At 59.1% G+C, this 10,948-nt stretch overlaps 1 protein-coding gene across 2 annotated transcripts; it reads right to left on the reverse strand.

The window, feature by feature from the left end:
- Positions 1-5,640: 5,640 nt before the first annotated feature.
- On the reverse strand, positions 5,641-10,366 carry CLDN19 (claudin 19). 2 transcript variants are annotated; one of them, XM_045799815.2, is made up of 6 exons: positions 9,772-10,366; positions 8,751-8,855; positions 8,424-8,588; positions 8,229-8,313; positions 6,446-6,598; positions 5,641-5,778 (listed from the first exon to the last, which is right to left on the reverse strand). In XM_045799815.2, the coding sequence occupies exons 1-6, from the start codon at positions 9,992-9,994 to the stop codon at positions 5,730-5,732; spliced, it is 780 nt and encodes a 259-aa protein (XP_045655771.1). In that variant the 5' UTR covers positions 9,995-10,366; the 3' UTR covers positions 5,641-5,729. The 2 variants fall into 2 exon arrangements, with proteins under 2 accessions (XP_045655771.1, XP_045655772.1); XM_045799816.2 differs by lacking the exon at positions 8,751-8,855.
- Between the last annotated feature and the right edge of the window lie 582 nt (positions 10,367-10,948).

Consider the following 10,948-nt stretch of genomic DNA (forward strand, 5'->3'; position numbering starts at 1 on the left):
TGCCACCAACATAAGGCTTGCATCATAATGGCAAGCTACTGCTGGGGAAGGGGCAGGAGTTTGGAGAGGGAGTCCCGCTGTGGTGCAGGATGCAGGGACTGTTGAATGCCGAGGTGCACCCAAACCCCCTGGATTCCAGGTCTAGACCAGGCACAAGGTAACAGCAGCCCACTCAGAAAGAAGGCCAAGCTTCGATGTGCTTATCATATCAAGGACAGAGCAGAGGAAAGAATTCATGAACTTGATGACAGGTCAGTAGAAATCAATCCAACTGAAACAGGAAAACACGGAAACAATAAAACAGGGCAGAATATTTAAGAGCTGTGCCACAGTATCAGGCATGTAGCAGGTGAGGACAGGAAATACGGCAGAAGCACTGGAAAAATAACAGCTGAAGGCTTTCCAAAATCAATATAAGATAACAAACCACAGATCCAGGAAGCTCCGAACACTCACCCCCAAAGAGAATAGAGAGAGAGAAAACAACATACGCAGGCACTTCATGGTCAAACTTCTGAAAACCAAAGATGGAGGAAGTCTGGAAAACACTGAGAGAAAACAAAGGACAAACAACAACAAAAAGAATTAAGCAGGCTTTTCATTTAAAATTATGTAAGCTAGAAGACACTAGGATGACCTCTATAAAGGACTGAAAAGGGGAGAGTCATCCCAGAATTCTATACCCAGCGAAAACATCTTTTAAAAATGGCGAGGGGCGCCTGGGTGGCACAGCGGTTGAGCGTCTGCCTTCGGCTCAGGGCGTGATCCTGGCGTTGTGGGATCGAGCCCCACATCGGGCTCCTCCGCTATGAGCCTGCTTCTTCCTCTCCCGCTCCCCCTGCTTGTGTTCCCTCTCTCGCTGGCTGTCTCTATCTCTGTCGAATAAATAAATACAATCTTTAAAAAAAAAAAAAGGCAAAATAACGATTTCTGCTTGTGTCCACCAGAGGTGAGTCCCAAGCTTTCCCCTCCACCGCCGTCTTGAAAATCGTCTGTCTGCCTGGGGTTTCAAGTGCCTTCTGAGAAAATCAGTGTCTCCATGTTCTAGCTTTCGCTTAGACTTTAAAAACAAAACAAAACCTCTGTCTTGAAATCATTTCAAACTTCAGAGAAAAGTTGCAAGAAAGGTTCAAAGAACTCCAGGCTGCCCTTCACTGAGGTTCCCGGTCAACACCGTACCGCATGTACTCGCCTGGTGACGCTTCTCTGTGCAGATTTCTTTTCCGATGCCTCATTCCCTCTTAGCACTTCAGTGTGTATTTCCTAAAATACAAGAGCACTGTCCTACGAGACTGCAGGAAACTATCAAATCCGGGAAATTAACTGAGAAACGGTACTACCCATCTACACCACAGACACGCTTCAAATGTCACTGGTTGTCTCAGGAACGTCCTTTCTGGGTCCGGGACGGCTCACGGCGTTTACTGTCCTGTCTTCTCAGTCTCGTCAGTCTTGTCTTCCGGAACGTGTTTTGAGGAGCCCAGCAGTTACTTGTAGAATAACCTCCATGCAGACTTTTTTGTCTTGTCGTAAGTCGGGTCAGTTGGTCCACCTTTAGCAGGAATGTCACAGCAATGACGCTGTGTTCTTTTCGGTGCGCTGTATCGAGAGACACGAATTTTGCCTTGCCCTGTTGCTGGTGGTGTGAACTCGTCACTTGATGAAGATACGTCTGCATGTTAAATATCTTATGCTGACTAGTTAATAAAGAGTTGCCATTATATTAGTTGCCATTTTACTGTAGAGCTTTTCCCTCCCCCAGCTGTTTAATTATTTGTACCAGTATGGACTAACGGATTCTTTCTTTTACTCACGGAGTTAAAATCCATTACTCTCATTATTTATTTTGATACTGAACTCGTCCCAGATAAAGCGAGTGGGAATCTCTTTTCATCTGGTTTCTGCATCCTTTGGACGTGTCTCCGTTATTCCTCAAGCACTGTCTTACTTTCTGGAACATCGGGGTGCTCGGGCTTATTATTTCCTTTCCTCCGCAGAGTGCTGGTACCTGTTTGTGGCGAACGGTATTCCGAAGTCACGGTATGGTCTTGCCACTGGGTTGTCATTGCTTCTAGGCTTTTCTAGGAGGCAGAACTCCTAGGTATGTGGACGTAGGTATCTCGCACACACGCATGTACACACATGCCGCTAGGGCTACTTCAGTATTCATCTCAGTATATACTAAGGCCACGTACCTCCAGTTCCAATCCAGCACCGCAGGGTTCATTCGAGTCGCCCCATTTCATCTTTGTAGGTGTGTCCTCCGGCGGTGGAGAGCCTGGCTCCCGTTATCTCCAACATTTTACTCATTTGTTCAATTCCCTTATATGTAACTCAGCTTCGGCACTGGCGGCCGTGGATGACTCAGTTTTGTGGTCACCACGTGGGCCTCTGTGTGGACGAAAGGCAGTCCTTCTTGGGTGTCGACTTGGTGATTTCATAGCATTGTGTCAGCCCTTCCCTTTGATGCCCTGTAAAGAATTCTTTGCCCAACATTTTTAGTTGTTCTGCACAGCAGCGTTGTCGAGAATAAAACCGCCTGTAACGTGCTCATAAATTGATCCAAATATTATTTTTATGTGCTCTATGAGGGGAGTCGGGAAGCACTACTTTGGGCATTGTCTTTCTTCATTTCCACTTTCCCCTGGATCGGGTTTAGCCGCGGCTTCCTATCATCATGCCAACTCTAGACAAAGTCATACCCTGACTTCTTTCCTTGTATCTGGAATTCAAATGATGGAGGAAGACAACGCACCACACAGCTCTTCCCTCACTAGCCTAGATCGGCGTTTCCCAAACACGTGTCCACCAGTCACCCGGAGATCTCCTTAAAATGCCGCGCCCGTGTCACCTGGTGCAGGGTGGAGCCGGAGAGTCTGTGTTTCTACCAAGTTTCCAGGTAGCAGGAGTCCCTAGAGCGTGTGTCACCTCTGTCCCAGGGGTCAGTGAGGGGTGGTTACATTGCACAACCTGCAAAACTTACAGGCATTTGTAACTTTTTGTTTTTTCATTTGCAAACCCACACACAAATGAAGAGAACAGAGTGAACGCCCAAGTATCACTGGCATTCACCGACCTTCCCTTGCCCCTGACCTTTTTGTTCTTAAGGCTATTTTAAAGCAAACCCAGCCTCCTATCATTTCAGCGTGCACCTCTAACACGCAGGGATTCACAAAACCCCAAACGAACCACGGTGTCATTATCCCACAGAATTAACAGTACATACAACACAAAAACAGTTCCCGGACACCATGTGCCACTCAGTCCCCGTCCATGTTCTCCGCGGCGGGCACCGGATGGGCCCCCAGGTCGCCCGCCCCACGGCCCCAGGCTCCTCCCTCTGCTGAGCACCGTCTCTGCTTATGCTACTTGGGTTTCCATCACTGGCTGAGAACACAGGTATTCTCCTCCCCAAACTATTTTTATGGCCTGCCGGTTTCATTCTCGGGAGAACTCTGTTAATGAACATCAGCAAAAGCTTGCGGTTCGTGCCCTTTGACCCCCTCCCTGGGTCTCTGCCCAGTCCTCTAGCGCCGAGGCTGGGACAGTAAACAGCAGCGCGGTCAGGAGGCCTGGAAAGTTGGCCCTGTCGCACGTTGGCCGCACAGGTGACCTTGATGTAGACACTTGAAAACGGCTGCTTCAGGAGAGGCCTGGCGGATCAGGGTTCCCAAACTCTTCCACGCTTGAACTCCTCTAATTTTCCCCTGGGCATCTTTCCATGGCCAGGATCCCGCTGTGCTGTTAACCAGCTCACGGGGCTACGTGCAGCGATCTGACTCTCCACCCCTCCAGTCCCTGGTTAGAGGCAGAAGGGTACCCCCACGAAGGACCAGAGGGAAGCTTGTTCCCGCAGTGGTCAGGCCCCCCCAGTGGCATGGAGCTCACCTCTCTTGCAGCCTCTCCCCGAAACCTACGGGCAGCAGCCAGCACATTCTATCCCAATGTTGTCCTACCGAGGCCCAAGCCTCTGGTGGACGCTGAACCTCAGGAGAACGCACACGGTGTCCCGGCCACCGCTTTGTGACCAGAGAGCTAGGGCTGCCAGATCCCCAGCTGGGGACAGGAGGGAGGTCCTGCACGACCCGCAGAGGTCGAGCCTCTGGACCCCACATCCCCCCCTGCTCAGCCGGTACCCGGCACAGGAGCCCTCACCCAGACACTCACTTTCCAGGTTCCAAATTCGGTGGTGTCCGTCGGGGCTCTTTTGGCTCTACGTGACAGAAGTCAGACTCAAAACTGTTTCAGCAAAAAGATGGGTATTTACTGGGGGGATGTGAGGACCTCACGGAGCAGCCCGGTCTCAGGAAAGGCAGAAGGAGACGGGCCTTCCTCTCATCCTTCCTCAGCTCTCCTCGTCACGAAGGTGCCTTTCTCCCTCCCCGACGCCCGCAGAGTGGCAAGAAATGTGGCCCCCACGGCCCCGAGCTGTAGGCCTCACAGAGGTGCCCACACATCGTGGTCCCTCAGGAGGTGACTGAGCTCGATGCCGGGTCCACCCCGGGCCGATTCGGTCGGCATGTCCGGGGCGGAGCCCGGGCACCGGAGCCCCGGGTGACTTGAAAGCTCGGGTAGGAGCAAGAACCGCTGCATTATGGCTTCTGGGACCCAGAGAGACTCTTCTGTAGTCTCATTCATAACTCGAGGGGCAGCGCTCCGGAAGCCCCTGAAGCGTCAGGCACCCACCCCTGTAGCCAGAGGCTGGCCAGGCTGCAGGAAACGGCCACTCCTGAGGCGCCCCTGTGGACGTGCGGCAGCTGCCAGGCCCGGGGCCCTGCGCCCACAATCCCACAGCTGCTCCACCATTTGCGCCTCTCCTCCCATCCCTGACCTCCAAGGGGGCGTCGTGACAGTCATCCTGACTCCACTTCCCTGGAGCCACTCTCGGGAGAGAAGGCCCAGCCACCTCCTGGGGATTCAGTGAGTCGGTGAGAGCTGTGGTCACCAGACGGGTGTTGGAGGAAGCCAGACAGAGCTGGCCGAGGAGGGCTGAGGAAGGCGGGGACAGTTATGGTCAGCTCTTTCCAGATGGGAGACAGAGGGCAGTCGGTGGCCAGAGACTCGGGGCCAGGGAGGATGTCTGGGGCGGGCGAGGCCTGAGCATGAGGGGGGGTGCTGATGGGGGTTCATCTTCCCTACATCTCTCTGAGGACGGCTCCTCCTTCCATACTAAGGTGTATCTTACTTCACGACTGAAAGCCCCTCCAGCGGGGACCTCACCCTTCTGCCTAAGGATGGGGCTCTGGCCACAGGCAGGCAGCCTGAGGCCGCCCCTCTCTAAGAGATCCAGAGCAGGGATGGAGGGGGATCTCGGCAGACTGGAGAGGAGGAAGGGTGGGTGTGGAGGAAGGGGCAGCATTAGGGACTTGCAACCTTGCTCAGGACAATCGGAGTGGCTGAAAGGCCCTACGGTCCTTCTCCATGTGGTGAGCTTCTCCCGTGTGCCCCCACCCCGGCTCTGAGGTAAGAATCAGGCTAGGCAGGTCACCGGAGCCCCGATCAGCATGGGGTGTGCCGTGTAACCCACCCTGCAGGTCTGTCTCCCCATCTTTACGCCCGAAGACCCCAGGGACCAGCTCTGACCTCTCCAAGCCAGGACCCACTGTAGCCATGCCAGGGACACATCAAATGACACCACACTTGGGGCTGGATGTTCACTTCTCTTTCCAAAAAATAACAAACACACAGTCCAGGTGTGGCAGGGGACAGTCAAATTGGGGACCTGGACATTACACACCCAGGGGGCCCTTGGTGGAGGCGGACAACTTAACAACTGGTCTGAAAGTCAAAAGAGAGGAGAGCTGGTTAGTGGGGTGAGCGGGGGGGGGGGGGGGCAGGGGCTGTGTGGTGCGGGTCCAGACGCAGGGACTGACCGGCGCAGTCACACCCAGGCCCCCACGGCAGCCCTCCCTGGGGCCCATTCCTGGGGGCGGGTGTGATGCGTGCTGGCCTAGCCATGCCTGTGGGTGTCCACACGGTGCTGGGCGGACCGGCAGAGCCTGAGACCTGAACTCAGAAACAGTGGGCCAAGCCTCTTGGTCTCCCTGAACCTGTTTCCTCGCATGTAAGGGGGACATTCATCATCCTGGCCCTGCCCCCTGCATGGGGTTGCTGTGAAGAGCCTGTCAGCCTGGGGAGGGGAAAGGCTCCGGCCACCCCAGGGCATGGGGCACCAAGGGTCGTCTTCGTGGCTGTGATCCCAGGGCCCAGCACAGAGCAGACACTCGTGTCGCCCTGCGGGGAGTAAATAAGCCGTCCTGGGAAAGCGACGGCACCTGGACAGGAAACGTGCTGGTGCCCGTGCGCTGTGCAGACGGGTCCACTCCTGTACCGGGACACGCGTGTGCACCTACGGGCTGGGAACCGAGCTCGCGGGGCGCGCTGTGCCCTACTGGCCCTGGCCAGGGTGCTGCAGGGGCCGGAGGAGTGCGGGGCTCAGACGTACTCTCGGGCCGCAGCCGAGGGGCCAGGCCGGTAGGGCTGCGGGCTGCTGTTGGCTCTCTCAGGCTCCGGGCAGGTGCAGCAGAGGAAGGAGCCCCCCAGTATGGCCAGGCCGGCGGACGCCCAGCCCACGAACAGGGCCGAGCCAAACTCGTACCTGCAAGGGGTAGGGAGGACGGCATCAGGTGTGGCTGCAAGCCCGCCCTCCCCAGGGATCCCCACGTGGGGGCGGGGGGCGTGCAGGCTGTGGGGAGCGGGGACTGGGGGCCTCCCAAGGCTCCTGGGTCCCTCCGGTAAGTTCGGCGGCACGCCCATCGCTCCTCCCGCCTTCCACCCAGCACATCACCACCACCCAGGGGTCCCTGCAGTGGGCCTGCTCCGCACAGACTCGGGCCCTTTTCCCCCTCCGGCCGGAGGCGGGGGTCCCGGAGGGCTGCCGAGTCCCGTGGGGAGGGGCAGGGCAGTCGCTGCCACCTTTGTCTCAGTCCGCCTCCGGCCCACGGAACTCCCAGCCTTGCGGCCACCGCCAGCCTGCACACCCCCACTGCCTCTCTGCGGCACCCCGCTCCCCACCCGGGCTCCCCGCCTCCGTGCCTTTGCTGGAGGCGCCCCCTCCCGGAGCGTCCGCCCTTCTGCGCCTCCTCCGCTCCTCCGCTTTCAGGGCCCACCCGAGCGGCCGCCTCCCACCCGGGGCTTTCCCTGACCCCTCCTGCTGTGCCTCCCGCTGACTCTTCCTGGGGGGCCTTCAGCTCCTCGCTTGCCTGGCTCCCTCGGGAGCGCCTCGAGGGTGGACAGCACAGATTGGGCCGTGTCCCCAGGGCCCAGCACGGGCCTGCATACCAGGTGCCTGGGGGAGTGTTGGAGGGACAGGGAGGAGGGCCAGCCCGCATCTGTCTCTGAGTTGAGCTGCCTCGTGCTTGGAGATCTTTGTGGCGAGAGCCACCAGCCCCAGGGAACGCTCGCCATGCCCGTGGCCTCCTTTTCTTCCCCCGCCACACCTCTGTCTTCTCCAGCCGGCCCTCCTGACTGCGATAGCCCTTCTCCCTCCAACCCAGGGCCCAAGGTCTGTTGGGATATCTGGCGTTGAGACTGTCCCATCCTCTGCTCCTGCACAGCTGAGAGGTCGGGGGTGGAGCCAGGTGGGCCCAGGCTCTTCACAGACCCCCTATCCTGCCCTCCCACCCTCATCCTTACAGTCCCTTCTAGTCTCGGCCATTCTAGCTCCTAAATATCTCTGAACCTCTCCCCACCATGCTGCATGCCACAGCCAGGAGGATTGTTGGCTGCCTCCCACCCCAGGATGGGGACCAAATCCTCCTCTGGCTGTAAGGCCCCCATCTGCCCCTGTCAAGTCTCCATCTCCCAGCCCAATGCACCTGCCGCCTTGGGCAGGAGTCACAGCGAGGGGCTTACTGAGTGCTCTCTGGGGCTCTGGCATTGTGCCGAGTCCTCCCTGCAACATCTCACTGAGCCCTCACAACCACGTCAGCTGGGTCCTTGGGTCCCAGCTCCATTTGACAGGAACTCGCCCTTCCCACAGCCAGCACACACAGAGCTGGGATTTCAACCCGGATCCAGGGTGCTGAGCTCCTGCGGTGTCTTCCACAGGACGCTCGCCTCTTCAGAGGGCTCGGCCACGCCCTGCCTGGCTCCCCACTCCAGCGGCTTCTCAGGGACAGCACCCGCGGCTCCCCGCCCCTCCATCTCCCTCCACATGCCCCGCTGCACAAAGGCAGCAGAGCGGGAGGCCCAGCTCGCTCCGGTACAAGCCACGCCCTGGCACTCACCTGGCATTGACAGGTGTGCTGGGGTTGAAGAACTCCTGGGTCACTAGGGTGGCGTACCACGAGACGGCTGTCAGAGTGCAGAGGCCTAAGGACGGAGGAGGGAGCGCTCAGCTCTGCTCTGGCCCCCGGCTGGCCACCCAGAGCGGGGCCACCTGCCATGACCAAGATGGCGGACAGGGAGCCAGGAACACTGACCTGCCAGGAGGAAGAGGACACCCCCAGAGATGGCGATGCGGCCCTTGGCGATGGGGTTGCTGTCTCCAACCCGAGTGCACTTCATGCCGACCACACTGAGGACCATGGCCACAAAGCCCAGGAGCACGGCCACCACCATCAGGGCTCGCGCTGACTGGATGTGACCTGGGCAGAGCAGGGGGCACTGAGCAGGCGCTGGGAGAAGTGGGCGGGTGGGAGGAGCCCGGCAGGGAAGGGGCTGGGGCAGGGGCCGGAAGCTCCTCCTGGGCAGCTGCCTGCAGCAGGTGTGAGGGGACCGTGAGGACAGGGTGTGGGGCTGAGCTTCACCTCTACTCCCGCTGGTCACTACCCCTGCAGGTTCCTCCAGGTGGTGTGTACGGTGCCAGGGTAGTGTTACTTCTCCCGTCCACAGCTCTCCGGCGGTGGGACTCCCTTTGGGGCCCGGCCCACCCCCCCAAGCAGCGGGGTCAGTTCCTCCCAGGGCCTGGCCGATTCAGCAGGAGGGAGCGAGGGTGTTTGAGGCCCGGCTCAGCCCCAAGTTGGCTCTCAGGCAGGGACCCCTTCCCCATCAGCCATTCTGGCTCCTGGTCACTTTCCCCTCTGCCTCTGGGTCACCCATGGCAGCCGTACACCTGATCAGTCCTGGGCCGCGGGCAGCTCAGGGGAGCTGGGTTCCTGAAGGAGACCAGATGACCGGCCTGGACGGTGTTGTGGGGGAGGGTCATGTGATAGCGGCCCGGCTCAGGCCTGCGCCGCCCTGGGCAGGGGGTGGGTGGGTCGGCCCTGAGCCGGGGACGGAGCTGCAGTGGTTCCTGTTTACAAGCCAACTTGTCAAGTTCAAATGCACACCCCAGGAGAAGGAGAGGGACCTGTGTGCACAGGCATGTGTGTGTGTGTGTGTGTGTGTGTGTGTGGGCACACCCAAATGGAGGCATGTTGTCTAGGTGGCAGGCCTGGCCTGGAGGCGTGTGTGCACAGCTGTCTGCATACAGAGTATGGGGAAAGGTGGAGGGGACCTGAGTGCCAGGCACTCCTCTACCTCATCTAAGCCTCCACAGTCCTGTAAAGTCCTAGTGCCCCCCTCTGCAGATGAGGACGTTAGGACACAGAGAGGGGTAGCGACTCCTCGAGGGTGATAGTGGCAGAGCCAGGATCTGGACCGTGGCTGCCAGAGCCTAGAGCACCTGCCCTCCACGGAGCGCCAGGCTGGCCTGGATTTTCAAAAGCGCACGGGCGCAGGGGGCTGGAGAATGGAGCCCAGTGCAGGTGGCCGGCTGTGGGCAAGCTTGCTCTGGACCTCCCCTTCCCCGACATCCCACCTTCCCAACCCAGCTGGAGGGAGGCCTACCTTCCAGGGCGAGCAGTGAGTCATAGAGTTTGCACTGCACCTGCCCGGTGCTCTGGGAGGCGCAGGACATCCAGAGCCCTTCGTAGAGGCCCACGGCCGTGATGATGGCGTCGCCCGCATAGGAGGACTGCTTCCACTGCGGGAGGGCTGTGCTGGCGATGATGCCCACCCAGCCACCCAGGGCCAGGAAGTAGCCCAGGAGCTGGAGGCCTGAGTTGGCCATGGCCCAGGGGAGGCGGCTGGAGGTTCCAGGGCTCAGGGCTGGGCCAGGGTCCCTGGGGGGGCGGGGATCATGGCCAGGTAAGAGGAACTGCTGGGTGGGGGTTGGGGGAGCAGCGAGTAGCCAGAGGCTGAGAAGGAGAGGTGGCAGCCCAGCAGCGGCAGCAGCAGCAGCAAAGGCAGCGGCTCTGGGCTCTAGAATGCAGGGGGAGGCCCAGGGGCTGGAAAGGCCAGGGGCCCGCCCACAGCAGCTGCCTAAGCCAGGGCAGGGTCCCCAGCAGAGCTCCTGGGGGCGGGGGGCGGGGCCACGGCCCAGGTGGGTGCCCTTGCCCCACCTCCCAGGGATAGAGAGGGGGAGGGGCTGGGAGGAGTGACCCTGTTTGCCCTCAGGGCCTTCCTGCCAGGGAACCCCCTTTAGGAACCATGCAAGTGTCCTGCAATTCTAATTCCTGCTCAAGCGCCAGCCCTGAGAGGATGGATTTTGCTATTGCATGGCTGACCTGCCCTTTGGGGTGTTCTGTCCTCTGATGTAGGACAGAAAGAAAATGGAATTCTACTTTGCAGCAGGTAAGACTAGAGTTAGACATCAGGGAGAACTTTTTGGAGAGGGCTCTGAGGCCAGATGTGGAGAGAGTGGGCTGGATGTTGGGGAGTCCCGGGTTCTGGGCGGCCATATGCATCAAAAGCAGAGGAGGCCAGGCCAGGGAATATGCACTGTGGGGTCTGTTTGAGATCTGAGGAGGGCAGAAGAGGGACCACATCAAGGCTGGGCCAGACCTGGCTGCCAGCCAGCAAGGGGCCTGAACAGGGAGGTGGGAGACAGCCCTGACCTTCTGGCGTCGACCTGAAGGAAGGCAGACTGTTCAGCGCCGTTAATCCCCTTGCTGGCTGGCTTAGCAGCTCCTGCTGGGGCTGGAGGCCCCGGGCCCTGGCCCCCAGCTCCAGAACGGCCTGATGG

The sequence above is a fragment of the Ursus americanus genome, chromosome 12 (assembly GCF_024610735.1).
Source record: "Ursus americanus isolate L20-20 chromosome 12, mUrsAme1.1.p, whole genome shotgun sequence".
In the NCBI taxonomy this organism is placed as follows: domain Eukaryota; kingdom Metazoa; phylum Chordata; class Mammalia; order Carnivora; family Ursidae; genus Ursus; species Ursus americanus.

Bases quoted from the DNA above. Each gene is read 5' to 3' on its own strand.
- CLDN19 (XM_045799815.2), bottom strand. From the start codon at position 9,994: ATGGCCAACTCAGGCCTCCAGCTCCTGGGCTACTTCCTGGCCCTGGGT. The intron at 8,589-8,750 runs GTGAAGCTCAGC...TGCTCTGCCCAG, and splicing joins AGTGACCAGCGGGAGTAGAG to GTCACATCCAGTCAGCGCGA. The intron at 5,779-6,445 runs GTACGTCTGAGC...TTTGACTTTCAG, and splicing joins CCCTCGGCTGCGGCCCGAGA to ACCAGTTGTTAAGTTGTCCG.